The sequence below is a fragment of the Manacus vitellinus genome, unplaced genomic scaffold (assembly GCF_001715985.3).
Source record: "Manacus vitellinus isolate BGI_N305 unplaced genomic scaffold, ASM171598v3 scaffold_12_pilon, whole genome shotgun sequence".
NCBI classification, from domain to species: domain Eukaryota; kingdom Metazoa; phylum Chordata; class Aves; order Passeriformes; family Pipridae; genus Manacus; species Manacus vitellinus.
In genome coordinates, this window is record NW_021938949.1 from 13008657 (window position 1) to 13030432 (window position 21776).

A 21776-nucleotide genomic window follows, 5' to 3' on the forward strand; every position below is an offset into this window, starting at 1 on the left:
CTTTACGCCATCGGGAGGCATGAGCAAGAACGCTGAGGGCGGTGAAGCCCCCGGCCCCTCACGGCTCGCAGGGACGGGAGGAGGGGACGGGCGGCGCCGCCACCGCCCGGTCCTGAGGGGAGCGGGGCGGGGCAGCACCGGAGGGCGAGAGGCGCCGGGACAAAGCCCTCAGGGAGACGGTGGGATTCCTGGGGCGTCCTGGAGTTCTGTTCGATGGTCCTTGTGGGTCCAGCTCAGGATATTCTGCGATTCAATGACCTCTGGAGTCAGTAACAGCACACAAACCGCCAGGGAGCAGGAACCCAGGAATCCCCGGAGCCATCACAACTAGCGATGACAGCTCTGCTTTTCAGAAACAAATTCTAGGCACATATTTTAAACACACATTATGAAACAAATGTGGATCTAATTTAAGAAGCTACATTCTTTCCCTTCTAGAATTAATGATTTCACTTCAAGCACAGGGAAGAGAACCAAACCCCACAGAATAAGGAAGTTTGATGTGGTATCAGTGGGGCCAGTCCCTGCTTAGGACACCACCTCTGACACACTGACACTTGTCAACCCAAACTTAGTATTAAAAACAGCATAGCCCCGCAGCCAGCACATTTTAGTAGCTTACCCAGGTGCTCACTGGTAAAAATCAAGCACACGTAAGGACTAGGAAAGGGAAAAGCACTATTTTCTTCAGAGGATTTAATTACAGATAGAGATAAGTAACATCCAGCTCTGCAAAATGACAATTGAGGAGGGGAGGAGAGTAGAAGTAGTGGGTATATCTACTAACTTTTGTAGTTTACAGAAGTATGTACACTGTCTGATTTGAAGAAACAAGTTTTTAAGGGATTGTAATACAATTAAGACTTGTATTTTCCCTGCAGGTATCTAAGTGCTGCTTTTCAAGAATGAAGAAGATCCTAACAACCTTGGGGTGAAGACTCCACGTGGATTCTCTGTGACAACGTGGGCCTCTATCTCTTGAGCAGAGACTCCCTTGCCTCTTAACCTGTACTTCTGACAATCCCTTTAAATGTTTTTGTATCCTTTTGTCATCATGGCTCTAAGCTCCATTCCAAATCACGTGATGCCAGTTCTTTTGGATATGTAGTTAATAACACCCTCCAACATTTGCACAGAACACCATATAAATGACCTGAATCATCCCCATGAGGACTTTATACAACTTCTATTAAGTGTTGAATATATTATGAGAGCTAAATTTGCAATTGGTTTGGATACTCAAGATGAAAGTGATTTAAGTATTTAGTCCTAAGGTCATGAGTCTTGGGGAAGAAAAGTCTCTGGATCCTTGAGAGCACAAGAGTTCAGTTACTAATTTTCCCTTGCATCACTAATAAAGTCTTCTTTCCCACATTTTAGTGTGAGAATGTGATGATACGGCTGCTATTAAAAAACCAAATTAATTATACTACTTCTGGGAGTATTCCAAGGTTAGAAATATAACATCTCACATTTAACATCTTTAAATTATTTTTCCCTTTGCAATGCAAGTTCACAGTAATTTAAAACCCCATGAATTTTGGCATAGCTTTAAACAGGTTACTGCATTGTTTAAATGACAGTGGCTCCCACTCTAATGTAAATATAATCTCATGAAGCCTTCTTGATATTCCACTCTCCACAGCAATGGGTTTGATTGTTTGATAATTTGTAGATCACTCTTCTTTTGTTTTCATGTCTTCAAGGGAAACACACAGCAATTTAAGACTTGTGACATTAAGCTTGCTTTTCTTGGTTACATTTCACAAATATCTTGAAAGTAGTCCATGGATCAAGAGGGTCTGCTAATCACAGGCTGTCAAAAAACTGTTATATTCTGAAGAAGAAAAAAAAAAAGATTTCACTAAAAACATTTCAGAAGCTAATAAATAAAAACAAACGAGTTCCTAAGAAAATGTCTTTAATTTTCATTTTATGGAAATACATACTTTGTTTTAATTTCCATGATACAAAAGAGTTAAATATCAAACATTTTCTGAAATCTATCAATGCAGGTCCTTTTTTAAACAAATAAAGGGCTGGTGCAGTTAGCAGGTTTATCACAAAAAACATTTTTACAAAAGCCCCACAAGCTGGGGAAGAAGAAGGAGGGAAGAAACAAACCAGAATTTAAAGGTGAGAACAGCAACAGATGTGAAAACAAAGAAAAATTACCTCCCACCAGGAAATTAATGTTTGAGAAACTTTTAAGTTACAGTTTTTTGAAAGGGTAAGGTATGTGTAAAGCTGCCATTTAGATGAATACCATCTGCACAGGGGGTGGGGGTAGAGAACAGAAATTCAAAAGATATTTCCAGATAAAGTAAGTGGTAGAAAGCAATATGTGAAACTGCAGTTCTACCTGTTTCCAGAATGCTGACAGCAAACTGATACTGCCTGGAAAAACAGCTAAATATGAGGAGACTCGTGGTAACTCCCCCCAAGCACAGGAGACAGCCCAGCATGAAATCATGGAGTGCCAGTTGGTTTTGGACAGTTCAGAGCCAGCATGCCAAAGGAGGTGACCAAAATACATTTAGTCTTGCTTCTTAAATCTACCATTGGTTACGACAGCAAGGAGTTCACATGATCAACAACGAGTCATATACTGGTTAATATACACACAAGCAAAACTGACAGTGATTGTTCAAGAAACAGTTTAAAATAATTAAACTGATTTTCGGGACACAGACTGCTTTGTTAACACCACTTTATTTAAATAAAGTATGGCTTCCAAGAGGTGTATTCTCTCAACTGCTTTCAATCAATTCCACTTGTTAAGGCAGTTGTTTCCTACCATGTTTCAGGGACTTCAAAAATTCCAGTGGAACTAGTGGTGAGGCTTCCTAAAAGACAGTCATGGGACAAAAATTAAATCAAGAATATTTTTGTTCTTTCAGAGCACATTAAGACATATTTTCTCCAGTAGAGTGAGGTTCTAGATACATTACTGGCAAGTCAATATTGACAAAGAGAAACCAAGAGAGTGTTTATGAACAGACACTTTAAAAAAAAAGGGAGTTGGGGGGAATGAAGGTTAATATTGGGTTTCTTATCCAAACAGTAAATACTGCATTTTTAATCCAAGTAATTAAGTAATTTTGGTTTTGCAATAACTGGGATGATAAAGTTAAATAATACTATTTTCTCATGTGTACTTGTAGTTATTTTTGTTCAAGGCAGTTAAGACAGTGAAGAATATTTCCAGCCCAAATTAACTGGAGAATAAAGACGAATCACACTAATACTGATAATGCATATTTCCATAATGCCAAATCCAGAGCCTGAATTTTATACTTGGAATTACAGTAGACACTCTTGTCATTTTGCATATGCTTACATGGCCCAACTGCCCTCCTGAATTGGAAGAAGAAAGCAATTTCCAAGCACAGCTTTTGAATCAGCTACGAAAGATTTTACTCTGCCAAATCAGGAGAAAGGATGCTTGGTATCCAATACCACTTTCTGGATAAAAGTTGCTAATGCAGATATATAAATGAAGTTTTATCTATGAATATTTGAATATATTTCAATACAGGGAGTGCTCTAGATGACTAATAACACTGAGTAATCTTGAATAGAAAGTCACATTAAAAAATATTAAGAATAGCTAAAAAAATACTCAAAGAGTTTCATCTTAAGAAAGAAAGTAAGCAAGTAATAAATCAACAACATTCTGCTTCATTTGGTTGGTCTTGGGTGGGGTTATGGTTGTTTGTGGGTTCTCTGGTTTTGTTTTGGTTTTGTTGTTTGTTTTTCCCAATTTTTGCATAATGCAAAATTCATCACTTTGTAATGGAGTAACTCACTGTTACAAGCAAAGACATTCAAGAGAACAACTTTGGTTCTGTTCAGGCCCAGGGCACTTTCAAACAGAACAAAACCGTGTACCAACACTGCACTTACCTGCTGGAACTTGATCTGTCTTGATCTTTTTCAATTTTTTGGCTCTCTTCTTACCATCTGGAAGGGCCTCTGCACAGGAGTCTGTCTGATCACATTCTGGACCTTGGTCCTCTCCCTCTTCCATGTCATCAGAACCAGTTTCTTCCTCAATAGGACTCATGCTTCTCTTGCCCACTGTGCTGGTACCTGTAAAACTGGCACACAGAGGAGAGATGATTATGAGTGAGTCAAGGATTACTATTACACAGGTAGTAGTTGGTGCACATCTATTAAATGCTTATGAAGGTAGCAGAATAAACTGTATTAAGTGGTGTACCATGAAGTGACATTATCTAGTAGACTTGCCTTAACTATAAAATTCCATAAATTGGCTATCTAATCCAATCTTATGGAGATCAAGGTATTCATTCTTTGTACTATAGATGCCTAAGGCTTGGCTGCTGTTCTGATGAGATCACTCAACTGAAATGTAATTAAAGCTGTTCTCTATCCCTGCTTAGTTTTAACTTTTATTCTCGTGGTTAAAGCACTGTCAATAGACACCCAGTTACACACAACTGAGCCTCAAACACACATCTCCATACTGAAGGATTCCACATGTTCACTTCATCCTCTCTCCTGGAACTACAGAGGGTTTTAAAAGCATTTCTATTATATAAAGGCAGAGAAAACCATCAAGCTCCATATAATAAACTTTAAATCTGACTTTAAAGTGAAAAGTCCTATTATCCACGGGGCTGGTAAAATAAAAAGCACAAAAACTCACACACTCATTTCATTAGTAGTATCTACTAAAGCCTGACTAACAGGGTATGAAGATGAACTCAGAGCTCCACTTCATTCAGCACACACTGAAATAACACTGTGTAGGCTTGTGTTCCACTGCAATGCTATTGTTAAGATCCCTTCAAAGACAAATGACAATATTAAAATCAAATTAGCATGAGTACAAGAAAGAATGCAGTAGCAAAGGGGCTAAATTAAAAAAACAATTCCCACTACGAACTTCTAGATATGTGAACACCAGCTATATAAATGTCTAATTTAATCCTCTTTTAGAACTACCAATTAAAAAAAAAGGTAGTTTTAGACTTATGAACCTTTAGTTTTCCATTAAGAACCACACAACATAGCTGTATGCATCTAAGCCATGTTCCATTCTGTGACTGAAATATTAATACTGTGTTATAAAACAAAGCTTTACAAGGTATTGTTTTCTTTTTAATCAATACCAGGGAATTATGGTGTTTCAACAAGGTTTCACCTAAAGGAAGGACTTCTAAATTCAGCAGCAGAGTTTTGGCTTTGAAATGGAATTTTTTCAGCTGAACATTTTGCAATTTAAAACAGACTCTTTCTGGGATGTCCAAAGGCAATAAACAAACATGAAACATATGATTATGTCTCATGCTCTTACTTCCACTTTAGGAGCACAAACACCATTCACTTTGATGAATAGTTGGCTTTTCCTCCAAACATTCACACACAGAAGGCGTTCTTGCATGATTTCCTACAAATCATCATTTGGAGTCGCACCACAACTACCATCAATAAAAAGATGGAAGCCAAAAAGCTGGATAGAACTGTTTATCCTACATACACAACTCAATATGGCAAAACAGGCAAAAACTGGGCTTGAAAGAAAAAAAAAATCTAGCAAAGAAAGAGCATTCAGGGAATTAAAAACTACTATGTTTTTTTTTAAATTGTTTAGAAAAGCTTGTAAGAATTCTACTTTTGGGAAAGACATTCTGAAAAACACATAAGGAAGAAAAACTCAAGAGCCATAAATTATGATCCCAGGATCACTGCAGGAAGAAGCTCCCTTTATGAATGGTCTTATGGCTGAATTTGTGAAGTTATGGCTCTTGTGTAGTTATCATGAATAAAGAGAAACAAGTTCTTCCCTTTCAGTGCACATTTATCTGTGTACCAAAGTACAAAATAAAAATTAATTTAGGCCTTACATTCCTCCTGCAGGTGCTTTAGTGGGGGGGAAAATCCACCAAAAAAGTGGCAGCACAAAATACAAAATAAACATAATTTTATAATCAAGAACTGTTGATGTCTTACTTTCTCCCAACATATTAATTTTATTTTACATTCCTGCATTGATTGTATGGCTAAGGGTTGATTTTTTTTGTGTGTTATTCTTCTTTAACCGAAAATAAGATTCAAGATTACAGCAATATTATTTATGAACTTAGAAGCAAATTAATATGGCTGCATATCCGAGTTAGAGAACAGCTGGGAGCAAAGTTCAGTTTTCCAATAATACCCATTATTCTGGATGTGTCCACATGTCTGTCTCAATTTCCTTAGTCTGCTGAGAAACAACTAAACAAAGTTTAGTTGTTTAGACTCAAACACACTAATACATATTGTTGTCCAATTCGGATCAACTTCCTTCATTATTTATCCAAACTCTGGATACCTGAACCATTTAGAGGCAGATTTCCACCATCCATAAACTACACAACACTTAGGTTTCAAAACACGCATGTACAACAGCTATCCAAGCAATAATTTGATTTTTTTTTAAAGAATATATTTAAAGAGGCTCTGAAATTTCTTTTGCATATTGAAATGGAGCTTGTTCTCATTTTAAAAATAAAATCACTAGCCAAGTTGTGGGATTTTTTGGGGGGTGGAGGTGCTGAGAAACCACCAACTAAAAAAGGCCCACCACAACAAAATCCTATTATACATTGCCAGTTGGCAGATTTAGTTAGTGAACAGTACAGCTTTCCCATCAGCCAGGGATAATGGGAAGTGGGGTCCCAAGACTCTTCACCAACAGTTGCCACTCATCCTTCTTCCCCAAGCTCTCCCTTCTGCTGCTTTCAGTGCCAGCCCACAGGCAAACCTGGGGAGGATGAATGGCACTGCAGGAGGGTGGCAGAAACAGGAAACCTGCATTTGGTTCTTGCTTTCTCTCTGTTGATTTCTAATCAAAAAGATTTGGGTTGAACTGCAGCAGTATGAGCAGCACCACGAGCACTGATCACAGCAGGGTGAACCAACAGCATGTGCAGGTCCTGCACTGCCAGAAAGGGCACAGACTCCACCTGATGAAACTGGCCATGGACTTTGGAATGTCATTTCAAATACTAAATATCAGCAATCCAAATAGTGCTCTGACAATTAATTTGAAAGAATCAGCAGGTGGAGGGGGGACAAGAGGTGGGAAAACAATTATGATGATGCAGCATTTAACATTTTCCGTTTTGGGAAAGCACTTTCGAGTTTTAAAAGAAACACTTCATCACAACAGAACATTTTGAATTGGCCTGGATATATGCAGACATTCAAATAAATTTCATTTAAACAAAAACATAAACCTTGTGTTCTCCTGAGACTTTGAATAAAATTAGAGGGGTGGGAGTAGATACTGATCCATCATAAAAATCAGTCATTTCAGCTTAAGAGCAGGTGAAATCACGTGAAATAACACTACAATACTGGCCTACTATAATAACTGGCTTGCAATATTTGTTATCCATATATTTAATGACTTAGTTTCTCCCAATTCTTATCCTTTATTTGATAATAAACCATTATAAAAACCCCTTTCTGTAAAAAACAGAATCATGGGTAGAAATACTTGAACATTTCAAAAATTAGATAATCTCCAGCAAAATTAAGACATTTAAAGAAGTGGTGCTACAAACAGCACCTTGACTTGACAGAAGGTAAGATGCAGCTATTGCAGTTTTAAGTACAAAATTTGCAAAGCAAAATGACACATCACTTTCTGTGCTTCACACTATTCCTTTGCCATTGGCCTTATTCTATTTTACTATTCCTAGATGATGATCAGGAAAACTAGAATAAGTACAAGTAGGGCAGGATCCTTAGTTTTACACAGAACATCCCCTATTTGACTTTTCCATGGTTTAACACTGTTTTGCTGAGGGAAGGTTCTCACATGCAGGCGTTTGAGAGCCCTGGCAGAGCTGGCACAGCACAGCCAGTTCCACCCCTGTCCTGTGTGTTCTGAACAGCAAAGGCTTTACAGAAGGGGATCTCAGTTACTACTTCAAGTTTTGTCAAATGCTTCAGTTTTCCCTCTACTGCTCCATCTTACATTAATAATCTGGCATATTTCCACTGGGATAAATTTTGTTATTTAGCAGTAGCAGTATGAAGGAACACACATTAAGTGACTTTATCTTGTGACTGCTATTAATACTTTTACACCACATTTTCTGAAGAGTAATTCCTCTATAATATGGGACTACAATTTTTTCAGCAAGACAGGGATTAAAGAACCTTTGTTACATACTTATCAATCTGGCAGTTTAAGACAAAGTTCCTTACAAGAAATACCCAACAACTCCATTACTGAATGAAAAAGTAGCCAGGACACATCATTGTCATGGAGGGGAACAGCTACTCTGCAGCTGTGCTCCTTGGCAGAACTGATTCAGCAAGCTTATTAAATAATAAATAAATAAAGGATGTAGTAACATGAAGCTATTAAAAGAGATCAGCTGCTGGATACATCACAGCACTGAATGCTCAGCTAGATAGGACTTACAGTAATCTGGACAAATATACACACATATAAATGCACATATATATATTTGTCCTGGTTGTTTATATAAATATTATGCTATAGTTATTATATTTTATATTAAATGGTTATATATAATATGTAACAATATAATATATGAAAATATAAGTGTTTTTATATACCTTTGTCTGAAAACAAAAAGAAAATGTTCCTCTTGAGTGAAATGAAAGACCACATGGTTTGCAGTTCCATATTATATCTAACCAGATTACACTTCAGGGGAAGCATTTACAAAAGATTAGTTGACAAAAGAATACAATCTAACTAGTAACAAATAAAAATAAAATTCATGTCAAAAGACCTGCATGAAAGGGAATTTGGGACAGAACAAAATCACTTTATTAACTGAGTAAGAAGACAACAAAAATTCAGGTAACATCAGTCTGTCAACAAAATAATGCCTTCTATCCAAGGCTATCTAAGTGTTGACCATCTAAAACCAAAAAGCTGCTTCTTGTGGAATTTGACAACACTAGATAGAAAAAATATATTAAAACCTGCCAAGATTAAGTGCTCAGGCAAACAACTCATTGGGGTATGTCAAACTTCAAAGGAAAGAATCCACTGAAAATTTTATTCAGCGATTTTCCAAATTATACATATGTGGCAATTCTCAAACTTATTTACAAGACAACAGCAAACCAGCTTTCTGCATTTACTATTTTCCATAAGCTGGCACCCTCACTATCTGTCTAGAACCTGTGATACCAACTTAATGAGAGACCTAAACCTGAGCCACAGGCAAGCTGCTGCCAGGACAATCTCCAGAGCTCCCCATCTCTCCACAGCACACACTCCCAAGTTTCACTAAGTACAACAGTTCCATTAAACTAACTTCATTTGATATGGATTTTATCACCAGGTTCCTCCATATGGTTTTTTGAATCAGACACGTCTCTAACACATTTAGAATTCCCACCATGACAAAAGCCATGAATATCTGACAGCTGGCCAAAATACACACCTGCAAAATCACAGGGTTATGTCAGTGGCAAGAACAGAACAAGTTGAGCATATTTGTTACATGACAGACAACATTTACTGGAAGATATAATGAGCTAGAACTTGTCATAGCATTCCCAAGAAAGCTACAGCAAAAGGGACAGCACTGGTTTTGTGACCATTATATTTGGTCTGTCTAACCACAGGGTGGGGAAGGAGAGAGAATCCCCCCCCAAAAACCAAACCAAAACACCACCTTAAAGAAATGTAGCTTGTACATTCTACTTAAACTTATTTTCATATATTTTAATATAGAATTGATAGAAAGAATAGCAATAACTTGATAGGTTAATTATACAATTATATTAACACTAAAAGACCCTTCTCACACACAGCTACACAGATGACTGAGAAAGAAGCTGCCTGTTACCCTCATACCCAAACCTGTCATTAAGACGAGGGTAAAAATGGAACAAGAAATACAAACAGCAACAGACTGTGCCAGAATCAAAAGCAGCATGTCCTGACTTAATTTTGTCCTTCAATAATGAACTAAAACCCTGTTCAGGTTTTATACCAAAAGCTTAAAGCCAGGCAAGTATCATCATTTGCCATCCTGCTCCTGAAGCATAAGGACAACTTCATCAGGACTGCTCCAGAAGGTAATTCATGCCCCTCTTTGCTGCACTATTATCACCATGGAAAGTCATCCAAAAATCAGCATGGCCTTCAAAAGGTTATAAGATGACAGCTAAGTATCAGAAGATACAAGCCACTCAAAAGGATCAAATGAACAGAGAAAATAAACTTTTTAATTTGGTTATAAGGAATGATGCTGCTATATTAAGCTCAGAAGCTGTGATTTGACCTGTCCCCAAGATCCCAGAATTTAAAAATCTGTCTAATCACATTGGTGATGAAATCCTCTCTCATCTTGCGACAGGTGATGTACCACTATTGATTTATATGCAAAGAAATAAATGCAGGAAAAAAACCTCATTTATTAGTTAAGAACCACCTGAAAATTGCCAGACTTCTAACAAGAATGCAATAAAAATATTAGAGTTGGCAAAGCAGAAGTCACCTCACCTGTTCACACAGTAGTAGCGACTCTGGGAGATGTAGGGTGTGCACTGAGTTTTTAACCGTTTCCTCTCCATCTCCTTCCAACTGTCTTCTGTGCATTTTCTCTTGGGCTGTTTGTCTTCATGTTTGTTCTCAACATATTCTGCATATGTCTGGATCCTATAACTTTCAGCATACCTGCTGGTGTTTACAGCTGTGGAGAAGAAGAGTGATGTTACACACAGAACATTGAAATGACAGCATGTCCTCCCCTGAAATAACTCATTTTGAAAAGCAGGACGCAGTGAGCTGTTTGTTCTGTTCATGTAAACCATTTCTAGTTCCATTGTTAGCAATTAAAACAAAAAAAAACAAAACAAAACCAACCCCAAATGCCACACTCTCCAAAAGTCTCAGTGTCTGAATTAGATGCTCAGAACTCTTTTGAGGGTCAGGCTTCATGCAAAAAGAGTTAAATCTACTTAAGATGCTTCTTTTAAATTAGAAACGATCAATTCTTCAGTCGTAACCCTCTTCCAGATTGCTTGTTGGCAAGAAAAGATTTCCTGGATTTTTTCCCTTTTAGTCTCATTACTTAACCCAGCAGGTTTATTTTGCAAGTCTGCCAGGAAAAGACGACATTTGCAAAGCCTTTGCCAAAACTCTGTTTGATTGCTGTGAAACATAAGCTTATTTGAGCTGCATTTTTGGTTGCACAAGATATCCATGGAAGAAGCACTTAACTAATATCCAGCTGTTCCAAACTTGTATCTTTCTAATGTTTGGTCTCAATTTAACTAAAAAACACTGCCAGTTCAAGGTAGAAGGATTTCTGTCAATGCAAAATTAGAATCGCTTTAAAAATAAAGGAAAAAAAAACTTTCACTGCCTCCAGTCAGCAACAATTTAACAACATTCCTTCAAGTCCCAGCATCTTCACAGCTCTCAGCCTTCAGCGAGCGAGCCAAGCTCTGGCCTGATGCCATCACTGTAACAGATGAATCAGCAAATTAAACTGACTGTCAACTGGTGTCTTCTGCTGTTTCCAGCCTCACTCTCTGAAAGAAAGCATTGTAAACCAACCAGTAAACCAGTTTAAATATAAACCAAAACCAAACCAGCAAACCCCAGATTGTTTTTCACATAATCGGGCCGCACATTTTAAAAATACCATAATTGTAGTGGAGACAAAATCCTGATTTTATTATGTACTTCCAATTTTTGTGCAGCCATTTCAGATGCATAGCCAACTTCCTTTTCTAGCTGAAGTGTTGTTACCTCCAGTACAGGTATTCTGTGCCACCTCTGGTCCAAGGACTAGAAATGGCAAGCTCCAACACTGCATTTCAGAAAAGCTGAGGAATATGGGTGGATGGGTGGATTTGGTTTTCCTCCTCTTTCAGGGCAGATCATCTATTCTGTATATTTGCTATGTTACAGTGAAATGAAGTACCTGTAATATGTGCCATGGCATAGAGATGCTGCTGCTGCCAAGTCTTTGTAATGCACATAAAACTGGGCCAAGAGTGTTGTATATTTAATTTTAATACCAAACATAAATAGCAGCAGTTCTGATTAACAGCTCCTGAGATTGGTGCACTAACCAAGAGGAGTGAGGCAAACCCCCCCCTTAGATTTGTTTTGAACTGTGAAGTTACAGGATCTGTTTGCAGGAATTAAGAGCATATTTATTGCCCGTGGAGTTATGGTGCAGGCACCATGAATGAATTACTAAGGCTCACTGGAGTTTGCTGCATGCCAGCCCACATTCCTCGGGGTAACATTTGTTTAGTTAAACTCAAGTGTGTTTTTACTTGCTAAAATCAAGCACGGCGTTACCATGGATCATCTGTTACACAGTCATTTGTTAAAACACAATAACCATTTCACATTATTTGTTTTGCTACAAACTACGAACCAAAGTTACGGCTCTGCCATTTAATTCCCTGATGTACTCGGCCCTTTTTTAAGGAAAAAAAATAAAAATATATGCAGGTTAAAAATAATTTTAAAATAAATCTGTGTAAGAGTCAGTATTTTCGAACAAAGACAACTCTGCTTTCTTGAAATAAGGCATGTATTTTACAGCAACCCATTCATATGTCACACAGACACACAAATATATACATATATAGCATATATATTTAATATAAAATATTACATGCTGAATATATTGCTTCATCATGGAGCAATTGAAATGAAGGCATATGGAGAAGTCTAAGGAGTCACACACATAAATCGATCTTGCATGGTCTTGAGCTGAAGAGCAGCTCCCTGTAAGAGTTTAAAATACATTTTCTCTGATGCTTTTTTGATGAATGCTGTCCATATTGCCAACCAAAGCAAATACAGTTACATCCTTCTGCACTGCCAGCAGAAGAAATGCATTGCTAGAATGCTTTGTGAATTCTAACATACTAAAGAGAACTTAGGGAAGTTATTTCCTTATTTATTAAAATTTTAAGAGAGGAGACAACTCTTCCTGTGAGAAACCTGACCCAGTAACCAACTCTACATGGCTGCATTTCACCACACATTATCTGCAGGCCCGAAGCAGAATAATAGCAATTGCAAATTATTTTAGGAAAAGCATTTCTGGAGGACTCATCTTCTCTAGTTATCAGGCAAGATATTGAGCAGGCTGACAGTTGTTGAGTGATCCAACAGGAATGTGTACAAAGATACTCTTTTGCCAAGTCCTTGCTTTTATGCAGAGCAAAATCCTGACAGATGGCCACTGACAATATTAAGCCTCTTAATAAATAGGCAAATATGTCAGAGAACCGTGTAGGTAAAAGAAAAGCAACAATATACCAATAAAACAAATACAGAGAGCTATACAGATTAAGGCTGCCATACTGAACACTCAGGCTTATGAAATCCTGAAGTAAAATTTCACCTGTGAAGCCTTAAAGTGACCTTTGTATGATGCTGCCTCAATCTTATCTGATCATGTTCTACTTCAAACATGGGGCTGCTGCCTCAGACTGTTCAATTAGTGAGCAGCTAAGGCAGCATTTTCTTTTACTCTCATTAGTCACTCTTTGGTTCCACAGCCTTATTTATTGCCTTCTAGGGCTGTTCATGCTGCATCTAAACAACTGTGTTTCTTTAGCAGGAAAGAAGCAATCCTGGGAGTAACTATGTAGCAGTTATTGCCCTATGGAGTATGTTACTCTTAGCCCTGACAAAAGGTTAAATCCAAAAAACAACTAAGTGTAGTGGATTAGGCCATTTTCTCCAGTCTGGTTACAAAAATTGTGAAAAAAAACTGTTTAGTAACAACAACAAAAAAAACACACCCACAAATGAAGAGAGGTAAAATACTACATTAATCTTCACTATCTATGAAGAAAATCTCAACTTAGTAAAAACCACTGACTGAACAGAAACAGAAATCAAGGCTGGTGAAGATGCATTTTCTTGCTCCAAGGAATCAATGTATTAGAGACTGCTGGAGAAAAGTAATTTAACAATTTGAAGGATCCATAGTCTCTGAATTCTATTTAATAACAGCAACAATCTGCAGGCTGTATCAAAACTGAAAACACCAGTTTGCACATGGTGCTGCCCATCCCTTTGTTTCCTCTCCTGTACTAGCTTAAGACAGAATCTGCACAGGCACATTCTTCTAAAATAGATGTAAAATAAGAGTGTTTTACAAAGGTTGTCATCTCTCTTGGTATCTGAATCCAGAACAGGGAGCATCAATGCAGTGACAAAGCAGCTGTTCACTTTATGAAGAGGATGGCAAGTTACAGAGCAAACCAAAATAAACCTTTGGATCTCCGTGCTGGAGACAATGGAAAAATGATTAAGTGATCTTAAGGAAAAGAGTTTTACAGAAGAAAGAAAAAATGCCAAGTACAAAGCATGGCAAAGAAAGGGAAAGATCCTTAGGCAACGTTTAAACTTAAAATATTTCTCTTGATGAAGAACGCAGATGACAGTATAGTCCAGTGAGACATCTCATGCTATGCACATGTAAGTACATTCTTATAAAGGATTTTAACTCCCCTAAAGATGAAGTCATTTAAATACTGAAAGAATTCAAGCTACTTAACCTTTGAGCCCTGTTTAAATACCTCAGTAATACATTTTGCAGCTTTTGTTTCAACTCATTTCAAAAACTCCAAATCAAATGAAAAGGCGGTCACGATGCTTCCAACATTACATTAAGGAAAAAACCTAATATATTCAGACTTACAGAGTTTAAAGGGCATTTTGGGGTTGGGGGTTTTTTTGTTTATTTCTTAATTGATGAGAAAAAAGTATGGCTGCAGGGCCTTGAAGGCAAGTCTATAATCTGTCTTCTTAATTCACATCAGTACTGCTGGAAGTTGTACAATAGCTATCTCTAGATATGATTTATACCACTGGTTCCACTGTAAAACCAGTAATTCATTTTCCTGTTGCAGTCAGGATTCCTGAAGAGAAGCAGAAATTCACTACATCTCAATCCCTGCATTTACTAGTACAGGAATGGTTTTGAATAAACACTGCAGAATTTTGAGGATGACTAGTGAAGTGTTCAGATCTGTGTATGTACAAATTCAAAGTGTAACATGTCCAGAACATTTCTGTTCTGGTCAGAAAGGCACAGTGTCTGTTATCACACAAAGCACAGAGAGCTCAGACCTGCAGGACTTTTCAGACAGAAATGGAACACACAGTCTGATTTCAGCTCATTTCCTCTTGTTAGGAGATGAAGATGGAGAATCCCATGTTGCTCCTTGGCCCCTGCTCCAAACCACCTGGTCTTGTGCCTTTTAAAAACCTCCAGGGACAGTGACTCCACTGCTTCCCTGGGGCAACCTTTCCAATTCTTGACAACCAGTCCAGTGAAAGCATTTCCCTAATATCCAACCTGAACTTTCCCTAGTGAACTGCAGGCCAGTTCTTGTCCTATTGTTTTGTTACCTGGGAAAAGAGACCGACCCCCACCTTGTTTCAACCTCCTGGCATAAACTTCCCATTAACTTCTGGGTGAGAACACAATATGTGAATTTTTGTAATGTAATTTTTCAAAGAGTCTGGGTATTACAGTACATAGTACCTGCCCTTTCCTCAAATTCAGTGAGATGCACGATCTCAAAATGCTTTCATATTTTGAAATGGTGGTAGTAAGCACTCATGCTAAGTAGAGGGTTCTACAGTAAACCTTATAAAACACTAATAAGCCATAAAGTCCAGCCCTGCCTGAGAAAAACTCACGAGTTCAGAAAGATTAATGATTTAAACACAAATCACTGAAAGGCCTTCACAATTTCAGCTGCTGCACCTGCTTTAGTCCATTGCTCCCCTGCTGTCTAAATACATTGGCCTGCTCAGAGCCTAGAGGAAGAAGATATCCTGCACACACTAAATTCTGTATGAGCTCATGTATCAGGGCACCAACACATGGAATAACTTAACATTATTTCAATGCCTGCCATTTATGACAAGCAGTTGCTTTTCACATGTATTTAAAATTTCAAGTTAAGTGTATTTATTGCATTTTAAAACAGCAAGAAAAACATTCCCAGGAAGATTCTCAAGTTAAAATTACTCTAAAATCGAACCAGTGGTCTTAAAATATTGCAGAAGTTATTCATAATCAGAACACAGATGTTATTAAACTGCACACCTGAGCCTTAGGTAAAAAGAATTAAGTGCAAGTGTTGACTGCCAAGGGAAAATAAATCATGTATATTTTTGAGGTACCACTGATAAACTTGCCCATTATTTTCATTAACATATAACCATGTCAAATGCAAGACCTAAAAGCCAGAATTGTATGCCAAAAGTTGGTTCTGGGGTTTGTTCTCCCAGTGCACACACTGCTTTATCTTTTGCCACACATTTCACAAGTATGTGCTTCATGTCTGACACAAATGCTGAGCCCACACGAAGCACAACTTGGCAACAGAAAGTTTTGTCTCCCAGACGTCCAACTAAAGGAATATCAACCATTTAACAAATTCTTATTAATTACCTACTTTGAACAGCAAATTCCTGCAGAAAACAGATTGTGTTCAATGTCCATTATTGTTCTCAGGTGCTGAAGTTTATGTTCTAACTGTAAAGGGTAACATGATCTGGTACAAGAACAAACCTTTTCTACTGCTAATAAATTAGAGAGGCTGCCAATATGTGAGTCGCACGAATAACCAAAGAAAGGGAAGATTCTTGGACATTACTATAGGCAGCAAAATGAAAAGTTTAAGTCTTGACTCTCGTTTTCCAAGGTTTCTGGTTTGTGTGTTTTAAACATGCCATACTCAGTTTGAAAGTTAGGAGCAGCTCCAAAATTGCCTATGAAAATACTGCCCTTTCCCCTACTTATTTTTCAGGGGAAAATAAGTAAAAGAGGAAACAAGTCTTTTTATGCTCTGCAAAGATTCCTAGGTTCCTCAGGGTAACAGTTTAACAACTAGACAATTGGGATGTGCATCCTCCCTGGCAACACCCACACTACTGATTCCCATGTGAAATTTGAAGAGCTGCTCATTAGTTGAATTGAGCTGATCAAATGTATCCTTTCCAAACAGCAAAGCACATGGACCAATGTTTTATCAATCAGTTTGGGACCAGGGCTTAATGGTTACCATCCACAATATTACCTAACTGAGGAACACTGTTTTAAAGAGCACTGGGGGATGAACAGATACATTTTATTACCTACACATTCAAAAGGAATTTCTATGCATATTACCATGAGAAATCCAACATATTCCCAGGGGGCTGATGAACAAGCTTTTAGTCCATTTGAAATACCTGAAGCCAGGAGAGTTAGAAGCAACAGAAACAGCAAAGCTCAGCAGAGCACAGCAGAAACAGCTTATGCAAAGTGTCACATTTTAGGAGGTCTGCCATTGTAGAGGTTAAGCATGATAATTAATTATTTGAAATGTGAAAGACAACAATCAGAATTTCAATACAACTCTTAGATACAGTTGCACAAAACTAGTACCACAGACAAATCATATTTTAAATTGTCTTGTAACACCTACAAATCTGAACAAAATTAAAAGGCATTGGAGATAAGTTTTTAAGAAACCAGAAAGACCCATCAGCTGGTTATCCTGAGTGTGTGCATCACAGAAGGATGGCAGAACAGTCTTTGAATCATCTGCTGTTCAAGTCAATAACTTTACATTAGTTCAGCCAAATATTCAGTATTTGGATCACTGCTGAACTAAAAAATAAAGACACCTTCCAGATATAAATGGAGTTTAAAAAATCTGGTAGACCTAGAATCAGATAACACTCCATGTAGGTTATTACAAAACTGATCCTATTTTCACAGCTTTTTCACACAGAGTTCCCTTATTAAAAAGGTGCAAAGTAAGTCTGGAGGTTTTTGCAGTGCTTAGACTCATCTATAATGCAAATCTGAACACTTCATCAAAACTTCCAAACACTCTTCATGTTCTCAATCCATTTGTGTTCCAATAAATGCTCTTGTTGCACAAGTGCTTTCTCAATTATATGTATCAATACCAGCTCAGAGTCAGAAAGATCTTTAAGAGATAAGCATAGAAGTAGGTCTGCAACAACATCTTGAGTTGTATCACACTGTTTGACAGTTCTCCAAGGCTTTTTATACAGTCCAGAAGACATTTAAATAAACAGGTTAAAAACCAGGCCACATTATTAGTTTTTCCTAGGTTCTTCACATAAGCACATCTCACTAAATCACAAGTACAAACAGTGACTTTTATTGCCAAAGCAGTTCATTAAAGAATTTAAGACCAGGAAATAGAATAAAAGAATTAATTTTATGACCTGTTTATTACAGAAAAGAAAAAAAAAACAAAAACAAAAACAAAAAAACAAACCACCAAGAGTTTTTTATCAATTTTACAGTGAAAATCTCACAGATTTTTGGTAACTGAGGTTGCTGTAGTTTATCAGTTTGGTTGGCTCACTGCTTTCACTACGAGAATCTATTGACCTGATTTCATAAAATCTATAAAAGACTATAATCACCTGAGCTCTCAAACAAATAACATGTTTTCTAGGCCACAGAACAAGCCTCCCTGTTTGTCAGAGCACCAAAAAAAAAAAAAAAAAGACACACAGACAGAACAGTGCCAGAAAGATTCAGTTTAAATATTCTGCACACATTCAGTTCTTTCCACAATATAGAGTTGCTGTAACAAATATAAAACAACAAAAAAACCCACCCAATAAAAACAAAGAAGTGGTGGTAATGTGTCTACCAAGCATTTTGACAATGGGTAAGTAACTGAGGTGAAAGCAGTGGGGAATTTACTGCAGCAGCTTCTAGGAAGGCTTTACCTGACATAATTCTTTATCTGGAACTTCTCAGCAGAAGTTACATCACCCTCATATCTACAAATACATGAAGAAACAATGGCTCTGGGTGCTATGGAGCAATGGCTGTAAGGAGGCTGCTGGAGAGCTCTCCAAATCCTCTGCAGAGCCCTGGATGGATGAGGAAGGACACTAAACACCCCCGGGGTGTTAATAAGGAATTACAGAGATGCACTGATTGTGCATCCAGAACCTGAAAGCCTCTTTATCTGAGCTTAGGAACATGGATGATGGGGAACTCAGTGGGGTTTACTAACCTGGATTTTTTTTTCTTTTAGGACCTTAATCATGAGAATTCTGGCAGGATACCTCTTAAGTGCAACAAAATTTCAGCCACTTACTCAAAAGTGCTGCATATACTGCTGTTCTTACTGGCTCCACAACATTGGATGAAGCATTTCAGTGAACAGGGATGGCACTACCATAACACATCCCAAATGATCATCTATGATGGTCCACTCCCAGTCACTGTTCCCAAAAGTTAAGTTTATAAGTCAGTCCTCAAACACATACAAAGGAACTACAGAAACCACTACGAGCTTGTGGATCCAAGTACAGTCAACCAAAAACCTTAAAAACCTCCACCCAAATACACTAACCCCCCCCCCCCAAAACAACATAAAAACCTAAAGTAAAAACCCTCCACACCAAGAAGACTGGAAGAAATACTTTCAGTAAATTCAGAGATGCTGGACTCTTCCTCTATTTTTAACACAGTTCTTGATTAGTTCTTGATGATTTCTCCTGTTATTTAATCCATATTTCATGATGATATTTAGATAATGTTTTGCTCCGTGCTTCTTATACTGAAAATGGTCCTTTCTAGAGTACCTTGTACAACTGTAAATAGTAAAATATTGCTATCTGTCCTAATTATGTGAATTAGAAATGTGGGTTCATTGAGTGTATTTATTCAGTCATGTACAAATTTTTTTCTTTAATCTAACCCCTCTCCTAAGATCTAAACCAAGGAGCAATACATAAAAAATCCAAATGCAATGAACTTCCAAGAAAAAAGGTTAAATGTATAGCTCCTATAGAACTTATGCCCATCAACTTTTTTCAAAGCCAAACTCATAAAGTCCAATAAAAATTGAAAAATCTCTGGAGAGATTGCACATTGTAAATGCACAAACTGTAGACACATCAGCAGTCCAGACTATTCAAACTATTACTTTGCATGTGTTCTACAATACACCAAAAGGCTTCTCACTTCATTTCTTCCTTGCAAACCAATCCAAACATGTATCAGCCCAAAGGATATTTGGAGGCAAAGACCATAAAAGTCTTTGACAGTTCTCCTCTGTGCAAACAATAAATAGCCTCAATAAATACTCCACCAAGTGAAGGAACCACTATTGCTCTACCTACAGGTACAAGGACTTAGAGGATCGTGGAATACAACACAAAACTCTCAACCAAGTCCAATCTGGGCTTGTCTTTGCTGCCCCACATGTGCTGGTACTATAAAAATCTAATTCCTCTGAGCATCAGAACCAAGTCAGTGGTTCTGCCATGGCAACCACAGACCCTGTGGGCTCAGGGCATTTTACAGGAGCCAGCTGAAGTCTTAATGCCAAAGTAAATCCAGCAACACTCACCTATTGGTACTTGCTCTGGCTGGCTCAGTGACACAAATGCTGATGTATCATCAATCCACGACACCTGAATGTTACCTAGAAAAGGCAAAACAAATTATGATGACTACTTTTATCTTAGGCTGAGAGATTTTATCTGATGTGACATGACATTAAAGAAGAGTAACAGCACCTGCCAAGGCTTTTGCCCACTGTAAAGGTGTGCAGAGCATGCACATGGGCCTGGAACTGTTCAGAAATTTTGGGCTGCATGTGCACCCTGCACACCCTCAGACCCTCATGTCCTCCCTTCATGGGTTCTATATAATTCTACTCAATCAATTGAAGCAATTTGCTGGGAATTTCAGCCCTTGACTCAGATAAAACCAGCTCTTTGGGTGATGATGAATTCCAGTAGAGCGGGGCAGACAGAAGATTGATCACACAAATGGAGAACTCCAGTTATTGTGACACTAAATCTTCAAACTCTGGTTTGTTTGGATCCCACCATCCATCATTTCCTGCATGTGCAATAAAAACTTCATTTGGGTCAATATAAGGACAAATGCACAAAATCATGGCCCTCATTTGGAAGCTGTTACAATGGAACAGTGACTGGAAGTAAGTTCCTCTATTCATCAAGCAGTTAGTGCATTTTCTGTGTGAACGGCTCAAAATGTCACATTAGCACTAAAAGAGCTCATAATCAAGCAAAAACAGAGGAAAGGATTCCCACTCCAGACACAGTGTCTTATTATAGTCTGAAATCCATTTACATCTCCTGTCTGCATCTAAGTGCTCTACTGTTAGTACAGTTCAGATATTGAAAATTGGTGCCATTTTTTTTCAGGTAGACTAGGAAATCAAGTTATATATAATGTTACACCACCATTTAACCTTCAGACATTACAAGGTTAAAAACAATGATGCAAAAAGGCTTAAAAGACATTTATTCTCAGTTGTTTAATCTATTTAAATCTAATTTAGCCTACAGGTTACAAGGTTATAGCAGTCTCTTCTGAAATCCAGCCAGATTATAAACAGATTTTCTAATTATAAAAAAATAAAAGCCTAGATAGATTTCATTTGCATGCTATGTATTTGAGTAGCCAGCTATTTAGGAGTTTAAGTTATAATCATTTTGATCATTGCCAAACCCATAATTAATTCAGTATGGTTTCTGACATTTCCCTGTACTAAAGGGCTAAGGCTGCTATTAAGGAGAGCCTACACTAAGAAGTTAGATGTTAGAATTTCTTTAAACACTTTTTAGGGCAAATAAATTCAATTTCTCATAATTCAGCTTTGAAGAACATAGGTCTTTGTTGCCTGTGGGTGAGAGTCTTTACTGTAGAGAGAACACCTTTTTGGCAGGACTCTAACATTTCACA

At 37.7% G+C, this 21776-nt stretch overlaps 1 protein-coding gene across 2 annotated transcripts in view; it reads right to left on the reverse strand.

Annotated features, from left to right (window-relative positions):
- Positions 1–670: 670 nt before the first annotated feature.
- PARN (poly(A)-specific ribonuclease) overlaps positions 671–21776 on the reverse strand; it is a 47809-nt gene continuing 26703 nt past the window's right edge. The window contains exons 20-24 of one of the 2 annotated variants that reach the window (XM_018067448.2): positions 20410–20484; positions 10514–10703; positions 3907–4100; positions 2798–2846; positions 671–1837 (exon numbers count right to left, since the gene is read on the reverse strand). In XM_018067448.2, the coding sequence (XP_017922937.2) occupies position 1837; positions 2798–2846; positions 3907–4100; positions 10514–10703; positions 20410–20484 (509 nt within the window). In that variant the 3' untranslated portion in view covers positions 671–1836. Of the gene's footprint in view, positions 1838–1904; positions 2847–3906; positions 4101–10513; positions 10704–20409; positions 20485–21776 lie in introns of those variants that run through there. The other variant, XM_018067449.2, reaches the window with a different exon arrangement.